The 20,265-nt window shown below is 43.0% G+C and overlaps 1 protein-coding gene across 2 annotated transcripts in view; it reads left to right on the top strand.

The window, feature by feature from the left end:
• sned1 (sushi, nidogen and EGF-like domains 1) overlaps positions 1-19,253 on the top strand; it is a 229,237-nt gene extending 209,984 nt beyond the window's left edge. The window contains exons 24-28 of one of the 2 annotated variants that reach the window (XM_041181506.1): positions 1,892-2,008; positions 2,471-2,558; positions 2,972-3,048; positions 9,105-9,140; positions 11,617-19,253. In XM_041181506.1, the coding sequence (XP_041037440.1) occupies positions 1,892-2,008; positions 2,471-2,558; positions 2,972-3,048; positions 9,105-9,130 (308 nt within the window). In that variant the 3' untranslated portion in view covers positions 9,131-9,140; positions 11,617-19,253. Of the gene's footprint in view, positions 1-1,891; positions 2,009-2,470; positions 2,559-2,971; positions 3,049-9,104; positions 9,141-9,330; positions 9,462-11,616 lie in introns of those variants that run through there. The other variant, XM_041181515.1, reaches the window with a different exon arrangement.
• The last annotated feature ends 1,012 nt before the right edge of the window (positions 19,254-20,265 follow it).

Consider the following 20,265-nt stretch of genomic DNA (forward strand, 5'->3'; position numbering starts at 1 on the left):
CAGGTTGTGTGTGGGTGATGGAGGAGCTGGGGTCTGAGAATTTGACAGGTTGTGTGTGGGTGATGGAGGAGCTGGTGTGAGAGTGGGACAGGTTCTGTGTGGGTGATGGAGGAGCTGGTGTGAGAGCGGGACCGGTTGTGTGTGGGTGATGGAGGAGCTGGTGTGAGATTGGGACAGTTTGTGTGTGGGTGATGGAGGAGCTGGTGTGAGAGTGGGACAGGTTGTGTGTGGGTGATGGAGGAGCTGGTATCTGAGAGAAGGAAAGGTTGTGTGTGGGTGATAGAGGAGCTGGTGTGAGAGTGGGACAGGTTGTGTGTGGGTGATGGAGGAGCTGGGGTCTGAGAATGGGACAGGTTGTGTGTGGGTGATGGAGGAGCTGGTTTGAGAGTGGGACAGGTTGTGTGTGGGTGATGGAGGAGCTGGTGTGAGAATGGGACAGGTTGTGTGTGGGTGATGGAGGAGCTGGTGTGAGCGTGGGACAGGTTGTGTGTGGGTGATGGAGGAGCTGGGGTCTGAGAATGGGACAGGTTGTGTGTGGGTGATGGAGGAGCTGGTGTGAGAGTGGGACAGGTTGTGTGTGGGTGATGGAGGAGCTGGTGTGAGAGTGGGACAGGTTGTGTGTGGGTGATGGAGGATCTGGTGTGAGATTGGGACAGTTTGTGTGTGGGTGATGGAGGAGCTGGTATCTGAGAGAAGGACAGGTTGTGTGTGGGTGATGGAGGAGCTGGTGTGAGAATGGGACCGGTTGTGTGTGGGTGATTGAGGAGCCGGTGTGAGAGTGGGACAGGTTGTGTGTGGGTCATGGAGGAGCTGGTATCTGAGAATGGGACAGGTTGTGTGTGGGTGACGGAGGATCTGGTATCTGTGAGTGGGACAGGCTGCCTCAGGGTGAGGGAGAAGCTGGTATCTGAGAGTGGTTTGTGCTATGTGACAGTGATGGAGGACCTGGTATCTGAGAGTGGGACAGGTCCTGTGTGGGTGATGGAGGAGCTGGTATCTGAGAATGGGACAGGTTGTGTGTGGGTGATGGAGGAGCTGGGGTCTGAGAGAGGGACAGGTTGTGTGTGGGTGATGGAGGAGCTGGTGTAAGAGTGGGACAGGTTGTGTGTGGGTGATGGAGGAGCTGGTGTAAGAGTGGGACAGGTTGTGTGTGAGTGATGGAGGAGCTGGTGTGAGAGTGGGACAGGTTGTGTGTGGGTGATGGAGGAGCTGGTGTGAGAGTGGGACAGGTTGTGTGTGGGTGATGGAGGAGCTGGTGTGAGAGCGGGACCGGTTGTGTGTGGGTGATGGACTTGCTGGTGTGAGAGTGTGACAGGTTGTGTGTGGGTGATTGAGGAGCTGGTATCTGTGAGTGGGACAGGCCGCCTCAGGGTGAGGGAGGAGCTGGTATCTGAGAGTGGTCTGGGCTGTGTGACAGTCAAGGAGGAGCTGGTATCTGAGAGTAGTTTGGGCTGTGTGACAGTGAGTGAGGAGCTGGTATCTGAGAGTGGGTTGGGCTGTGACAGTGAGGGAGGAACTGGTATCTAAGAGTGGGACAGACTGTGTGTGTGTGATGGAGGAGCTGTTATCTGACAGCAGGACAGCCTGTGTGATGGTGTTAGAGGAGCTAATATCTGACAGTGGACACTGTGTGTTTGTGGTGGAGGAGCCAGTATTTGAGATTGGGTCGGGTTGGTGAGGGTGTTGGAGGAGTTGTATCTGAGAGTGGGACAGAGTGTGCATGGATGGAGGAGCTGCAATTAAGAGTGTGATGGGTTTATGTTTGATAGGCTGTGTACAACTACAGTGTGTATGATCTCCTAGTTGCAATACCTAGTATGTGCTGTGTAATGCCCTTTTAGTTTGCTAGCTGTCTGCATTATCATCTCCAATTGCTGTTTCTGTATTACAGATGATCAATGGGAATGTTCCTCAAACCCCTGTAAAAATGGAGGTACCTGCGTGAAGGGGATGGACTCATACATGTGTGATTGTGAAACAGGATTCAAGGGAAAAAACTGTGAATTATGTAAGAACAGATTACCAGGCGCAAATCTGTTAAGAGTGTGTACCATAGCTAAGAGCTTCACCAATGAGAGTAAGGTGGAACAGAGTGTGTGTAACAGACATTCTCATAACTGAAACATAATAATTAGGATGATGTGTAACATATAAAACATTGTAATTCACAATGAAGGTGATACATACTCAGTAACCGTATTAACTTAAATTAAGGGTGAGGCTGACATAGAATGATAACACAAAATGAAGTGTCTAACATGGTGAATGTTATAACCTACCTTGGGGATTTGTGTGACAGGGAGAGCATTATAATTTGCAGTGAGGGTGGGATGCAATAGACGGTGTGTTATAATGTAGCATGGGTAGGGTATAGCACAAAGTCTTTTTGTCTGATATGAATGGAAACTGAATAGAAAGATATGTTTGTTGCTGGGTTACGTTGTTAAAGTTGCTTTTATCTTGCCTTCAGTTTGTAAGAAGTTGCCTCACCCCTGCACACGCCTGTACTCTGAAACTAAATCCATTCCAGTGTGGGAGGACAGTGTCTTCCAGTTTAAGTAAGTTTCCTGCTCTCACTTTGGCCAGGAATCATTCGGGGAGTCAGTTTGTGAAACGATCAAATCCTGTAAACCGTAGAGAACATTAAGATTATTGTGGCATTATGTTAAGAAAATAGAGTGCTTATTTCAAACTGCATTAGTAAAGAGTTCCCTGTGGCCACAGGGAGAAAAGATGTGATGTGGCCTCAGGATACAAACTGGGACCTCTTGATGTTCATGTGAAGAAATGATTTGGGCATTGACAAAGACAGGCGATCTTGAAGTTTGCTGATCAATGCATGTTAGAGGAAAGGGAAATATGAGGGATAAAGCAGGAAATTAATGAAGACTGGAGGAAAAGATAATAGTTTGGGCTTTCACTCTGCCTCTTCGTGGGAGTATAAATCTTATATTTCACTTATGTTTTTAAGGTATAAAAGAATTTATAAAGTTCATCAGGATACCTGCTACAAAGAAGTTTGTGAGCCCGTTGTACACAGAAAACCCAGTGAGTATTCACATGCAGAATAATTCACATCACACCCGGTAACATCAGTGTCAGGAGGAGGAGTGAAGAGTTTTATTTCTCAGGCATTCACCAGTTAAATGGTGAGACATCTGACATAAAGGGAAGCATGGCTGAAAGAATTGCAGACGTTATAAATGATTGTTTCCTTACATAATGTATCAATGAAGAAATCAGAAGTGATCAGGTAATAGATTTCGCTTCAATGCAGTATCAGACCTCTTTGTCGGGGAACATCTGGATAAAACTGGCCATAATATTATGAGCTTCAACTTGATCCACCAAACCAGCTTTGTTTTAAACTTAATGTTAGATTTGAGTTTCTGGCAGTGTAGAGTTGCAGCAAGGGCTGAAAACTTGATTAGATGGGATAATATGAATACAGGAGGTCTTGTGATTAGTATCCCTACCTCTGGGCTAGAAGCTCCAGGCTTAAGTACTGCTTCAGGACTTGATGGCCATGGAAGTTGTGTTCATAACATGGCTGAACAGGTTGATTATCAGATGGGAAATCCTTCTAATATGCTGATGGCAGGTGGTAAGAGTGGGAGAGTTTCCTGGTTAGCCATACTGCAGAAGGCAATGGCCTTAAATAAGCTGTCACAGGGAGCTCAGGTGAAGGGAGATTTAGAAATCCAAAGAAAAAGGTCGGGATATCGGAACATAGTGATATGGGTAAAGACAAGCAGAGTGGGGCAGGAAGGGACAGAGAGTTTAACAAAAAATGTCCATCAACAAATAAGGCCATTGCAGGGAATAGGATTAAAAAATTAAATTAAATGTTCTTTATCTGAATGCATGAAGCATCTGCAATAAGATAAGTAAATTAGTGGCAGAAACAGAGGTAAAAGGTTTAGATCTAATCACCATTACAGAAACATGGTTAAAAGGTGATCAAGATTAGGAAATAAGTATTCCAGGATACAAAATATTTCAGAAAGACAAACAAAATGACAAATGAGTTGGGGTATGACAAAAGGACATTGGTGAGCAAGGATCTGGCCTCTGAAGATCATGAAGTAGAATCAGTATGGGTGGAAATTAGCAATCGCAAGACTCCAAAAACACTGGTAGGAGCAGTTTATTGGCCCCCTAACAGTAGTTATACCATTGGGCAGAGCATTAAACAAGAAATTATTGGAGCCTGTAACAAGGGAAATGTAATAATTGTGGGGGTATTTAATCTTCTTATAGACTGGGACAATCAAATTGGCAAAAATAGTCTAGAAGGTGGGTTTTTAAATGTTTTTGTGACAGTTTCTTGGAGCAGTATGTAGTGAAACCTACTAGGGATAAAGCTATCTTAGATCTAGTTTTCTGTAATGAAGCAGAATTAATTACTAATGTCATAGCAAAAGATCCACTGAGAAATAATGACTATAATAACATTCAATTCCATGTTAAGTTTGAAAGTGATATATTCCAATTGCAAACAAAAATCTTAAACCTAATTACATAGGTATGAGGGAAGAACTGGCTAAGGTTAATTGGTTAAAGAGATTAAAAGATATGGAGGTAGGTGAACAGTGGTAAACATTTAAAGAAACAATTCAAAATGTTCAACAAAAACACTCCATTGAAGAACAAAAACTCAGCAAGGAGGACCCATCCATGGCTCACTCAGGAAGTTAAGGATACTATTAGATTAAAAGAAGAGGCTTACAATGTTGCAAAAAGCTGTAACATGTCTCAGGATTGGGAGTGTTATAGAAACCAGCAAAAGGCCATCAAAAAGCTGATAAAAGGGAAAAAGTATAATTAGTAACGGGTTGAAAGGTTATGGGGAGTTGGAGTTGAGGCCGAAATGAGATCAACCATGATCGTATTGAATGGTGGGGCAGGCTTGAGGGGCTGAATTGCCTACTCCTGCTCCAGTTCTTATGTTCTTATAATATGGAAGTAAACTAGTCAGAAATGTAAAAATAGATTTTAAGAGTTTTGATAAGTATATAAAAAGGAAGAAAGCAGCTAATGTAAATGTTGGTCCCTTAGAAACAGAAGCTAAATAAATTGGGCTCCTATTGTATGGAGTTTAGAAAGATGAGAGGATGATCTCATTGAAACCTACTAAATTCTGAAGAGGTTTGATAGGGTAGAAGCTGAGAGATTGTTTCTGTTGGCCAATGAATCTAAATCACAAAGGCACAGTCTCAGGATAAGTGGCCGACCATTTAGGACTGAGATGAGGAGAAATTACTGCACTCAAAGGATTGTGAATCTTTGGAATTCTCTACCCCAGGAGGTTGCAGATGCTCCACCGTTGAAGACATTTAAGACTAAGATAGACAGATTTTTGGTCTCTTGGAGGATTAAGGGATATGGGGAGCGAGTGGGAAAATGGAGTTGAAGCCCAAGTTCAGCCCTGATAATATTGAATGGCGAAGCAAGCTTGATGGACCATGTGGTCTATTCTTGCTCCTATTTCAAAGCAATTAATATTCTTGCAATTAATATTCTTAATCCAATGGATTTCCATGGTTGCTAAGGCCCTCTTAGGGCATGGTACCTGAAGAAAGAGTATGAACACACAGGAAAACCATCCTAATGCAAAACAAACCCAAGTTTGTCCCTAGCCTTAAACAAAAGGTACCTGATAAAACAACCAAAGGGACTAACGGGTATGTGCAAGGAAAAATCTTGACTTAAACCAGAAAGACTTAAGCTAGAACACTTTCACAGACTAAAAGAAAATAATTTTCAGGAAAACAGGAATAGGTATCAAGCCCAGCTAAAGGCAACAGAAGTTGATATCAGAGCAGCCATAAAGACATGAGGAGAGGATAATGGATAGCTATGGTAATAATAATATAATTGTTTCATCTACAGTAGGAGACAGGGGGCGATCAAGGACTGTTGGGTATTTCCTCAGGGCAAATTCAGTCTGGCTTCCACAAAATGACTGAGGTTTTCAATTCATTAAATGAAACTTAGTTACTAGTAATAGATTGAACAATTGACTCTAAAGTTGTAAGCATCAAAGTGGATGCAGAGATAACCCTACATTAAAGAACAGGTCTCCAATCATGGTCAAGAGTGTTCAAAGATATGAGAACTGTGCTCAATGAGCCCCTTGATCATATTTTCATTACTTCAGGATTGTTCCTATAGACTGGAGGGAGGCTGGTTTGATGGCAATATTCAACAAGGGCAATAACTCAAGATGAAACCTTTCCTGCTTCAATTAAGTTCAGCCGTCAAATCCATAATCTTGACCAAGCTATTGGTCACTCTCCTTGTTTGGCCTAGCATTCCCTTTATGATTTATGACTTTGTGAAAATTTTGGGGATTTTTTTTCTATATTGAAATGCTCTATAGAGGGAAGTTGTTATTACTTAACATACAGACACCACCCATTATAACCCATATACTCTCCTCTAACATTCATACACACCCTGTAAAACCCACACACCTTTTGTAACACCCATACACAGGGTAATGCAATCTGCTCACGTTACTGAGCATCCAACACTTTGTCCATTATAATCCTCAATATACATCAAAACTCTCAGAGATGAAATTGGACAAGAAAGGGCTATTGAAGTCAATGGAACTGAAGAATGGGTGGTACCAAAACAAAAACAAAAAACAGAATTACTTGGAAAAACTCAGCAGGTCTGGCAGCATCGGCGGAGAAGAAAAGAGTTGACGTTTCGAGTCCTCATGACCCTTCAACAGAACTTGAGTTCGAGTCCAAGAAAGAGTTGAAATATAAGCTGGTTTAAGGTGTGTGTGTGGAGGGCGGAGAGAGAGAGAGAGAGAGAGAAGTGGCAATATTCAACAAGGGCAATAACTCAAGATGAAACCTTTCCTGCTTCAATTAAGTTCAATCATCAGCAAAGTGATGCAACATGAAGTTGATTGTGCTGTCGAGTGGTACTCACTCAGCAATAACCTGCTGGCTTCTCTCTCTCTCTCTCTCTCTGCCCCCCACACACACACCTTAAACCAGCTTATATTTCAACTCTTTCTTGGACTCGAACTCAAGTTCTGTCGAAGGGTCATGAGGACTCGAAATGTCAACTCTTTTCTTCTCCGCCGATGCTGCCAGACCTGCTGAGTTTTTCCAGGTAATTCTGTTTTTGTTTTTGTTTTGGATTTCCAGCATCCGCAGTTTTTTTGTTTTTATCCCTAGTGGGTGTTACCACGTATTTCGTACCGAACTCACATCAAATTCAACTCCCCCCATGCATTCTCCTACCTTGCTCTGAGCATGTTTGCCTGTGGTTCAGGGAGTGTTCCCTAACCAAGCTGTCCAAGTTCATCTACAATGCTGGCATCTACCCAACATTGTGGAAAATTGCTGAGGTATATCTTGTCCAAAATAAAGCAGGACAAATCAAATCTGACCAATTGGTGCTCCATCAGTCTACACTCAATCATCAGCAAAGTGATGCAACATGAAGTTGATAGTGCTGTCGAGTGGTACTCACTCAGCAATAACCTGCTGACTGATGCTCAGTTTGGACTCTGCCAGAACCACTCTGCTCCTGATCTCATTAAATCCTTGGTCCAAACATGGTCAAAAGAGCTGAACTCCAGAGGTGAGATGAGAGTGACTGCCCTTGACACCAAGACAGCATTTGACTGAGTGTGGCATCAAGGAGCCCTAGCAAAACTGAACTCAATGTGATTTGGGTGAGGAACTCTCCAGTGGTTGGAGTCACACCCAGCACAAAGGAAGATGGTTGTGGTTGTTGGAGACCAGTCATCTTGGTCCCAGGACATCACTGCAGGAATTCCTCAGGGTAGTCCCTAGACCCAGCCATCTTCAGTTGCTTCATCAATGACCTTCCCTCCATCACATATTAAGTGGGGATATTTGCTGATGATCGTACAGTGTGCAGTAACATTTGCAAAATTTCAGCATTCCATGTGCAGTAAAGCCTGGGCAACATTCAGGCATGTGCTGATAGGTTGCAATTGATATTCATGCCACACAAGTGCCAGGTCAATAATGAACTTCAACAAGAGAGAAACTAACCATCTCCTCTTAGCATTCTATTGGTTTACCATCATTGAATCTCCCACTATCATCACCCTGGGGGTACCATTGACCAGAAACTGAACTGGACTAGCCATATAAATAGGTGGCTACAAGAGCAGGCCAGAGGCTGGGAATCCTGCAGGGAGCATCCTGATTCCCCAAAGCCTGTCCACCATCTGCAAGGCACAAGTTAGGAGTGTGATGGAATTGATGGAGCATCCTCCACTTGCCTGGATGAGCGCAGTCCCAACAACAATGAAGAATCTCAACATCACCCAGGACAAAATAGCCCACTTGATCGCCACCCGATCCACCACCTTTAACATTCACTCCCTCCACCACCAACGCACAGTGGCAGCAGTGTGTACCACCTGTAAGATGCACTGCAGCAACTCACCAAGGCTCCTTCAATAGTACCTTCCAAACCCGTGACCGCTACCACCTAGAAGTGCAAGGGCAGTAGACATATGGGAACACCACCACCTGGAAGTTCCCCTTCAAGCCATCCACCATCCTGACTTGGAAATATATTGCTGTTCTTTCACTGTTGCTGGTTCAAAATCCTGGAACTCCCTTCCTAACGGGACTACCACACGGTACCACACTATACCACATGGCCTGCAGCAGCTCAAGCAGGATGCTCACCACCACTTTCTCAAACGCAACTAGGGATGAGGAACAAATTTAGGCCTTGCTCGTGACACTCATATCCCATAAATGAATTAAAAAAAAGAGTTTTGCAAAACAGCAAGCTCATGGCCTTCTCTCTTTTAATTCACGCCAGGATGTCAACTCAGTAATGTGGAGATGGAATGTTTAACACCCCACCCACTGCCACAATGTCAGACAGCAGTGCCAAGAGCATGCACCACCATACTCTCCCACTGTTCTGACGTTACACTGAAATTAGTTGTAGGATTTGATCATAGCCAGCTCCTGGAGGTGATATGGTTATAGATATTCAACACTGATGTGATTTGATGCTGTTCAAGGGTAGCAGGCAGCTTGTTAACACTCCAATTGTTATTAAAATAACCTTTCTCTCTTCTCCAGGAAACAGAAGGTTGTTCAGACATTAACTAATTACTGGTAAGTTTGTTTCATGGATAAACTAGTTTCATTTACATGTGCATACATTTGTGAATGTTTGTAGTTGTGTGTCACAGTATATGTGTCCTGTACATACGTGTCACATCATATTAATGTACGTGTTACATCACTTGTAACGTGTGATTGTGATATTATGTGTATTGTAAAATATAGTTTTTTTTTGTGATAGGAAACAGAATGGATGTCCTCTTCTATCTCAAAGTGTCTACATGGTTTTGTACATGTCAAGTGTACATGTGTAGTGTCATGTATATAATATGTATGTGTGTGATACTGCATATAAAATATGTCTGCTATCAGGTGTGCTTCTATATCACAATTAATGTGTGAATACTTTAGTATGTTTAAAATCTCACGCAGTCTCATATGTATGTGCATAATATCACAGTGTGATATGTATGTACTCTCAGTGTATTGTGTATATATTTCCACACTACGTATGCATAGTTTTCCGCTGTGATCTGTACATATGTAATATTCACATAGTGTAATGGATGTGGGATAATTGTGCATCTTCTTAATGCCCGAAAGCTCTCCCAGGATGTTCTCACTGTTTTGATCAGATAAAGGCCCAGATCTTCCTATCCCAGTAGCAGCGTGGAAAGACATTCGCTGCTATTGAGGGCTGCAATGGCATCGAAAGTTTCAGGGAACTGGTTTATTCCAGAACCAGGAACTTCCACATCTCAGAAATGGCTCCTCACTGATGGTCCTCTAAATATAAATTTGGTCTGTTTGCCCGAATACTTACATTGTTTTTTACAATGATTTACTTAGAACTATTCCTAACAGGCCTAAAGCAGCAAGAACATCAGTTTCAAAGTACTGCAGCACTCACAGCAACGCTGACACAGCTCGCCCAATCTCCTGAAACCCTTAATAATGCACACCCCAACAGCGCTCAACCCCCAGCACCCCGACAATGCTCAACCCCCAGCACCCTGACAACGCACACCCCCTCTCTCCCTGACAATACTCACCCCCCGCAGTGCCCCTGACAATGCTCACCCCACCCAGCTCCCCTGGCAACTTTCACCACCAACCCCCGCCCCCCAAGCACCCTGACAATGCTTACCCCCCCCACCCCCCCAGCACCCGGCAACACTCACCCTCCCAAGCACCCCAAAAACGCTCACCCCCTCTCCTCCCCAACAATGCTCAACAACCTCAGCATCCTGACAACACTCACCACCCCAGCAGCCCAACAATGCTCACCCCTCCAGTAAGCTCCAATAATGCTCACTCCCCCACCCTGCAACACCAGCATTGCTTGCCCTCCTCCTGCAAGAGTGGTGAGCATTGTCGAGTGTGCAAGGGGTGCACACTGTCATGGGAGTAAGCTGTGCAGTGTCTGGAATGCGGGGTTGAGAAGGGGTTTCTTAAAAGGACAGGTCCATTTAAAAACAGAGCAAATCAAGGATCTGAAGACAAGACTTTAAGGGACAGGTCTTCAGGATAAAAGGGGAGCTCAGCTCCAATGTAGTTACACTGCACCACTACGCTGCCCCACTCTTATTGCCGATAGATTCAAGCTGGAACCAGGAGCAGAAGGTCTAAAAGCTCCAGTGTAAAAAGATAAGGGCATTGTTTGAAATGGGGTCAACAGCGTGCGCTCCCACTCCAGTGCTGACTGAAAGATCTGGGCCAAAATCTTGTTTATTTTTTAAATTTTTTCACTGATTCTGTTTCTTAATGTCCCTAACAAGTCAGTCTGAAGACTTCCAACTATTGTTAGCTCCCTCGGTCATCTCTTAAATCTCTCAGCCTCAGTGTCTCCTCTGATCTTAAATGGTGCTCCCACATTCTGCAGTGTATTGTATGGTAGCAAGAAGCATTACTTGTGCCAAAGTCTTCTTAACTTCTTCAGAATGTAATAAAGCCTATCTGAGGGTGGAGAGAACCTTTTCATTTTTGAACAAGACACACATAGTACTTGTCATTTGACGGTTGTTTCTATTCTTGTGTCTAACTTCCAAACTCTCTTTCTCTCCCTCTCCTTATCACAGCCTTTGTTGTCTTCTTGTATTTCATTGCTATTTTTATGGCCATTTCTTCTTTGAAATTTCCTCTCTTTAACTATTGGTCTACATACTGTACCTCCTATCAGCATCTTCACTGGTTTAAATCAAGACACATTGCTTTGCCTCCTATTCTACACCATTTTTTCCCAGTAACTCAAGTCTGCCTTCCACAATCTTCTCATCCTCATGTAACACATTAAGACTTTTAAAACTCACGCTGGATGCCATATAGTCATTACTTTGTAATTCTACTCCCTTTCTACTTTTTTCAATCTTGGTGCTGCCTGTTCTGTGGGCCTCAAGCTTATTGCTTAGGTTTCTCCAAAATAAACCAAAACATTGTTTCCCCCCTTGAGCAATTTTAAGGTATTAGGAAGATTCTTGAAGTGCTGGAATCTCCCTTCATTCACACTGAGATATTCTTTATGTTTTAGGGCCTTCTAGCTGATGTGTGTAAGGAGATCACAAATCTGAAGACATCAGAAGAATGGGTGCTAGTTAATCAAACCCACCACAAGTTAACGCATTGTAAAGACGAGGCCACCCATTGAAGAGCCAGCCATAATGTCTTAGTATCACTGTGTTCAATTTGGGGATGTCAGAGTCCAAAAAACCAGGACAGTTGAAATTTGATCAACACATAACTAACTGAAGAAGAATGAGTGTGTGGAAGGGAGGGAGGGGAGAGCAGGTGCACACACTCTTACTTGTCTTTGTGTTCGAGGAGAGAGGTGAGTGGGTGAATGAATGCTTGTGGTACATGGGTGCATTTGAGTGTGAATACGTCTGTTTATTCACTTCAGTGTGTCTGCTGTGTTTAAATTCTTCAAGCTGAGAGACGAGGCTGCTGGGAATTTGAATTGCATTGTCGTAGTGGTAGCATTGTGCAGACTTCAATCAAATAAGTGTGGCTCCAATATATTGTGTATAGTACAGAGCCCCTTAGACTGCCTGACAGTGTGCTTAACCCTACCTCCCTTGCTGTACCATTTTGGTATTTCCATTCATGTTAAGCTTGTGCTAGTTAGAAATTAAAATATTACAACAGTTCTGCGGCATGCACTTATCACTTATTTGCTGAGACCTTGGTCGAGATTGCCCTGACTGTCTTCAATTAAGACCCATGGAACATGGATCTTAAGGGCCAAGAGAACTTTTAAACCCCTCTCCCTCAGTTGGATGATGCTAACCACTCTTCACCAGAAAGAGGATACCTTCATCTCATCTGTCTGAGCTGAATTTGAACCATCGCTCCAGAATTGATAGTGCAATGCCTAACTGAATACACTTACTAGTTTCCATTAGAGAAAGGACCTACCATTGAATCATAGCCATTTACAGGATAGAAAGTGACCATCATGTCTGTGCCGACTGTTTGCTAGAACAATCTAAAACTAATTCCACGGTCCACCTCTCCACATAACCCTGCATCTTTCTCCAATTCCTTCAGAAGATGCAACAGTCTCTCACGGTCTACTCATAACAGCTCTCTATATGAAGAATCTTCTCTTAATCTCTCTGCCCACTCAGTTAGTGACAGTTTTAAATTGAAGACCCCTTGTTGCTGACTCCCCAGCCATCTTTCCTTATTCACTGTTAAAACCATTCATAATTGTAAAAAAACCCCAATTAAATCTACTCTTAGCCTTTCCTACTCCAGTGGAAATAGTCTCATGTCCTACCAATAGCAGCTGGACTTGAATCTGGTCCATGCGTAGAGTGGCAGTTTCCACTGTGCCCAGCTCTGCCCTCATCCCCCCTCCATTAAAAAGACTTATTGATCCCTGGGTTGCGCTACCAAAGGTAGGCTTTTTTATGGCATCGTCACCTCCTCGGCTACATCTGCTTAACCTTTGACATTGCAACACTTTATTACAACAAAACCAGAACCAGGCTTTCTATTACTGTATTTTCTCATGTTATTGAGATGAGTGTCTGACTATGTGCCGCGTACTAATTGTTGGAAATTGTGTGCTTGGATGAAGATTGTATGTTCCCCTTGGTTCCTGACTGTAGAATGTAAGGGGATGCTCAGAATTTAATTACAGTGGCATTTTATGCTTATAAGTTTGTCAGAATTCAACTGGAAATCCCTGACACCTGACAATTCCTGAGCAGTCACAGCTTATATGATTTGGTATTATATGGCAGTTTGTAAAAACAAGTGGGTAGAATTTCAACTTGTTGTCAGGTATAAAACTGCCCAATATGGAAGCTCCCTGATTTTCATTCCCATTGATCTCAAGAAACTGAATTTTGCAGTATTTTGACACTGATAAACAGTGTTGGCACGGTGAACTTTGACAATGGTGCTTTTCTTCCCCCAAACCCCAACACGGAATATGAAGTGGCATATTACAAACTTTGAAAAACCGTACCATTATCACTATGGCACTACCACGATTCCACATTTAATGTAAAGATAACATATTCATCTGAGTCTTTCATAATCTTTGGACCATCCGTGTTTTTTCTTAATTGCTGGCTTTTCTTCTTGTCTGTTGCCCTCAAATAAACCTTGTATGTATTCAGTCCATCTTGCGAGCACTTAGCCACTTTCCATGATAACTTGCTCACATTTCCCTTTGATGCATCCACCAGATGTACAGCCAACTTTTCCTGTGATTTCTCTAATATCTTTATGCATTGTTCTTGAGACTGTATTTTGAACCTTTTCTATTCCTTCACATTTTTTGTTCAGCCACTTTTCCTTCTCTTCAACATATTTTTGATCCTTTAATTCAATTCCTGATATTTCTATCGATCTATTTGCTTTACCTTCCTTCTGTCCTCCATCAGGTCCAATATTCCACTTGTCTCCTTTTTTTATTTCTTTCTCTTTTCTTTAATTGCAATGGTGCTGTTTGATGATTCTAACATTGATGCTTTGAATATTCCTCATGTTGAATGGCTTCCTTGGCCTTCAAGCTGTTTGAAACAGTTTTGAACTTCCACTTTAAATTTTTCTTTAACTGTGCTCTCTGTATTGAGTAGTTCATAATCTAGACTCTTTAATGCCCCTGATTAATTCTACTTCCTCAGCTTTATTTTGATGGTACAAACTACAGGTACATGGTCACCTCCACAGTCGACATCCAGGGATGGGCCTTTGCTTGTGGAACTGAGTTTTGGAATCTGCAATTTATTGTCACACAGTCAGTTTCATTTCTGGTCATGTCACCTGGACTTTTCCATGTTTGTTTTCTTCTTAGATGCTTCTTGAACCAGATATTTAGGCCCAGATGAAATAGTCACCAAACAAATTAAAATTTTAGAAGACTTTGCAATAGACAAACTGACTCTCATCTTCAATGACGTTTACGGCACGGGAGAAATCCCAGGAGACTTGAGTAAACCAATATTTATTGCACTCCCTAAAAATCCCAAAGCAATTGAATGTGAAATCCTTCGCACTATCAGTCTGATGAGTCACATTACTAAGATCCTTCTTCGAGTACTGATGAGTAAGGCCAGGAGCAAGATAAAGCCAGAAATTTCAGTTCTTCACTGTGGTATTGTAGAAGATGGAGGAATGAGAAATGCTGTCTTTATGGTGCGCACCCTATCAAAAAGAGCCATAGAGATGACAAAAGGTGTATTCATGTGTTTTATTGATTACACTCAGGCATTTGATAAGGTGAAACATGAAGAACTGATGAGCATGTTAGAGTCTATTGACCTTGCTGGCAAAGATCTTAAGAGTAATAAGAAATCTATATTGGGAACTATCTGCGGCCATAAAAATTGAAAATGATCAAAGTGATTTTGTGAAGATTAAAAGAGGGGTCAGTGTGTATTTTGCTCCCCAGATTTAGTCAATTTATATAGTGCAAATATTCTTAGAGAGATTGAAGACCTTCCTGGATTATTAGTTGGCGGTTACAACCTTAATAATATAAGATAGGCTGATGACACCATTCTTATTGCCGACCTGAAGAGATACTGCACAAGATTTTGGACAGGGTAGTGAGTGAAAGGGAGAAGAAAGGGCTGAGCATAAGTTGTAAGAAAACAAAATGTCCAAAAAGAAAGTCACACCAGAATGGAAGATCACAGTGAAGAATGAAAAGATCAAACAGGTGGCCAAATTTTGTTACCCAAGAAATATGTAAACTTCGGGCAGAAAATGCAACCAAAAAAAAGACGAAGGATTGGGATTACCAAAGATTGCCAAAATAAAAAAGATTGTGATCAACTCAAAATTAGCCACAAAGACAAAGCTGAGGACCCTGGAATGCTCCATCACACCAATTTTGACATACAGAAGCAAGTGCTGGGCAATCAATGAGGCAATGTAGAGAAGAATTGAGGCTCCAGAGTGGAGTTTTTTGAGGCAAATAATGAAGCTATCTTGGACAAGTCACACTATTAATGAAGAAGTACGAGTAAAACCTGAGACCAAAAGAATTCTGCTGACCAAGGTCAGGAAGAGACAGTTGGAATTTCTTGGGCACAAAATCATGATTTAGAAAGTCTGAAGCTGATGGGGAGATCGATGGTAAAAGAGATCGAGGTAGACAAAGAATGTAATTTTTAAAGAGCCTTGCAAACTGGATGAATTTACCATCAAAGAAGATGATCCACACCTCCAGAGCAAGATTAACATGGAGGCCCAAGGTTGCCAATGCCCTCTTAGGGCATGGTACCTGAAGAAAGAGAGAGCGTGATCTGAGTCAGCATCTGGGAATGCAATGATGTGGCTCCAATACTTGTTAAGGAACGATCCTTCTTCAACCTCCTTAACCCTCAGAAGCCCCTCCCGCAATATGCCCAAGATCTGTCTCCAGCAATCGTGTGTAAAATGAGCTAGAATTCATCAGGATTAATGATGGAATATCATTCCACCAGAGATGGTGCCTTCTTTGAGTAGTGTAAGTTGGACTCTTGTTGTCATAACGATGCAGTACACCATTCCGGCATCTTGTAGCTTGAATCGTATCTTCACTTGCTCCACACTTCACACATTCATACTATTCACAGCCTCTCAGTGAGACCAATGATGACAGTGATATGTTTGAGCTCGTGTTAATATTCCCTGGGATTTTTCATAACTGCTTCCACACAGTGGCTTCAAATATTCCACATTGGTGAATTGCACTGAAGTTGTACCAATGGAAACTGGGTTGGACCTCCACTCACCTGGAGAGGTGTTTACACCAGAGTTTCATGGGTCATCTTATTTATATATCCATTGAAGCAGTGATAGTGCCATAGGGTCATTATGGCACAGAAGGAGGCCATTCGGCCCATCGAGTCCATGTAGGCTCTCTGTGGAACAATCCAGTCACTCCCCTTCCATTTGTGTAAAATAACTGCTGGAGGAGCCTTTGAAGAAGCAAATTCTCATTGAAGATTGCAGCAGGAAGCTGGGGGAAGCAGATTCTCATTGAAGATTGCAGCAGGAGGCTGGAGGAAACAAATTCTCATTGAAGATTGCAGCAGGAGGCTGGAGGAAGCAAATTCTCATTGAAGATTGCAGCAGGAGGCTGGAGGAAACAAATTCTCATTGAAGATTGCAACAGGAGGCTGGGGAAGCAAAAGGGACGATGCGTGGCTTACTCAATTGACTGTCAGCTGGCTTGACTGGATATCTCATGATTTTTTTTTGCCATTTTGCAAGAATGTTTAACACAGGGAGAGCTGGCAGAGGCAATCAACAAAGGGTCAAGTGATGACATAGAGACCAGGATGAAGATGTCACAGTTTCATAGAGTCTGATTTGCAAAACCTCCTTAATGAAGTAGATCAGAAGGACAGGCAGTGCTGGATGTCCGTGGCAGGGAGGTAGTATTGGCATAGAGTGCTGATTTCCTCATACCCAGGACTCCACAACACCAGCAATGTACAATTTCAAAGACATTATCAGGGTAAGCAAGGTTACATACCTTTCATTCTCACCTTTCTAGTGCAACAGCATGCTCTTCATCTTCTACAAAGTAACAGCTATACAACTAAGCCTTCACAATACACTCTTGACAGCTATGCCTCTTGAGTCTGCATCTATTATTTGTGGTATCAGGGAAGCTTCCTCTTCATTGTAATCTGCAGCTGACCCCCACCTAAGAAGCAGTGAGAAGCCAGATGGGTCCATCAGCTCCGCAGAAGGAGAGACTGCAGGTGGGGTGGTAATAGGGAATCAACTCAACATTATCCTGTAGATAAAATCAAAATACTGCAGATCCTGGAAATCTGAAATAAAAGCAGAAAATGCTAGTAAAACTCAAGTCTGACAGCATCTGTGGAGAGAGAAACAGAATTGATATTTTGAGTCCACATGACTCTTCTACAGCTCTGTTAATTCTGTTTCTTTCTCCACAGATGCTGCCAGAGCTGCTGAGTTTTACCAGCATTTTCTGTTTTTATTCATCATCCTGTAGACATTGGTTTGTATGTCATGGCAGCCCTGCTCTGTTTTTCATTCCACTGTTCAAGGTGGACACAGATCCAGGGCCCAGTGGAATAGCAATTTGCGCTGCCTGACACTGCTGTCTCTTAGGAATGCGATGGGTATCAGGCTACCAGCCTTCCCCCTTAGTGTATCACACCAGTGGAATGTAGGAGGTGACATGCTCCAGAGATGCATCCAGAAGCGGTTCCCTGTCAGAAACCCACTGCCCTGAGATGAAGGCCACTTTGGTCCCATAACCTTTTTGTAGAACATGGATAATCAATCATCTCCCATGATCCCTACTTTCAGATTGCACCTCAGAATAGTGGTTGAAAGAACGGCACAATGTGAGGAAAGAGTAGGTTGGCTTGTGTTCACTTTAGGCTCTGTTATAATAACTGGAACTGGCACTTATGGGTGCCTTGCTACTCTTGCTGGTTAGAGTCCTAGAGAAAGGAAAACACTTATTGGGTATTTATTTATTCAATCTGATAATGATTACTGGCACGGTCATTTCAAGGCAGAAAGTTGATGTGTTGTGCTGCTCTGAGATTGAAGGAATATTCCTTTATTTGGAAGTGGGAGGGAAGAGATGAGGCACCATCATTAAAGGCAGACTGCAGTAATGGGATGTGCTCCAATGCCCCTCACAGCAGCCGCTGGAGAAGTCTACAGTGAAGGTCACTGTGATGCTTTCCTTCATGTCATTCTCCCTCCAGGAAGGCTAGGGCCACTTCTCCAGCAATGGCCAAGTACAGACTTTTTTGATCTCCAGCAATGGCCAAGTACAGACTTTTTTGAATGGACGCAACAGGCTGCAACTGTGATTGACAGGAGACAGAGCAACCTATAGAGCCCGACTTCATCAGTCAAGGCAGTGATGGGTCTTTTACTGGCAACTCCTGCGCCTTTGGTGAAACATGCTCTTGTGCACATGTCTTTACTCTGATCCTCATGACCTCTAGTGCCTGTGAGTGAGAACAATGTCTGTTGAAGCCTATCCTCCTTAAATCTTCCTGATACACTCCATCCTGTGGCCCTGCTCAATAATAATAAAATACAAGAATATGGCCGTGGGTAATGATTTTTCCTCAGATACCTTCATTCTGGGTGGAATTTGAAGATGGGGGAGGGATCGCAAATCTCCAAGTGGACTCACACTGTCAGAGACAGTGAGAGACAAGTCCAGGTCTGTCGAGGCGGAATGCTGAAGAACCCAAAACATCATTGCCAGTAGCAGAACATCTCCACACACTTCAACCTCTCAAACACCTCACTATCGCATGTCTTAGTTGACTTTCGCAACAGCTGCATCTCATAGAATGTCGGTCTAACTTACCTAGAGCGTGCTGTAAGCATAAAAGCAGGAGCCTCTCAGGCAGCGCTGCTGGCCCTCAATAAATGTAAATGTGCTCAGTCACCACACAATGGACTATAGGAACATAGGAACAGGAGTAGGCCATTCAGCCCCTCCAGCCTGTTCCACCATTATTGATCAAAGCTGATTTATACCTCAAATCCATACCCCTTAACACCCAGAATCACGGAATTGTTACTGTGCAAAAGGAGTCCATTCCACCCATCGTGTCTGCACCAGCTCTCCAAATGAGCATTATAACTTAGTGCCACTCTCCTGCCTTTTCCCCGTAACCCTTCATATTGTTTCTATTTAAATAATCATCTAATGCCTTCTTGAGTACCTCAGTTGAACCTGCCTCCAGCACAGTTCCAGGCAGTGCATTCCAGACTCAAACCACTCGCTGTGTGAAAAAGTTTTTTTTCACATCACGTTTGCTTCTTTTGCAAAACACTTCAAATCTGAGCCCTCTCATTCTTGATCCTTTTATGAACGGGAACAGCTTCTCTCTATCTACTCTATCCAGCCCCCTCTTGATTTCGAACACCTCTGCTGAATCTCCTCTTAGTCTTCTCCTCTCCAATCTATCTTCATAACTGAAGTTTCTCATCCCTGGAACCATCCTTTTAAATGTCTTCAGCACTCTCTCTAATGCGGTTGCATCTTTCCTATAGTGTGGCACCCTGAACTGTACACAATACTCTAGCTGAGTTCTAACTAGTGTCAAGAATGGAGAATTGGCAAAGAAGTGGTAGATAGAATACAATGTGGGGAAGTGTGAGGTCATGCACTTTGGAAGGAAGAATAGAGGCATAGACTATTTTCTAAATGGGGAGAGAATTCAGAAATCTGGAGTGCAAAGGGACTTGGGAGTCCTAGTCCAGGATTCTCTTAAGGTTAACTTGCAGGTTAAGTCAGTAGTTAGGAAGGCAAATGCAATGTTGGCATTTATTTTGAGAGCACTGGAATATAAAAGCAGGGATGTGCTGCTGAAGCTTTAAAAGGCTCTGGTCAGACCACATTTAGAATATTGTGAGCAATTTTGGGCCCCGTATCTCAGGAAGGATGTGCTGGCCCTGGAGAGGGTCCAGAGGAGGTTCACAAGAATGATCCCAGGAATGAAAGGCTTAACATATGAGGAAAGTTTGAGGACTCTGGGTCTATACTTGATGGAGTTTAGAAGGATGAGGGGGGATCTGATTGAAACTTACAGAATACTGAAAGGCCTGGATAGGGTTGACGTGGGGAAGATGTTTCCATTAGTAGGAGGTACTAGGATCCGAGGGCACAGCCTCAGAGTAAAGGGAAGACCTTTTAGAGCAGAGATGAGGAGAAACT

Source organism: Carcharodon carcharias, chromosome 2 (genome assembly GCF_017639515.1).
Source record: "Carcharodon carcharias isolate sCarCar2 chromosome 2, sCarCar2.pri, whole genome shotgun sequence".
Classification (NCBI taxonomy): Eukaryota; Metazoa; Chordata; class Chondrichthyes; order Lamniformes; family Lamnidae; genus Carcharodon; species Carcharodon carcharias.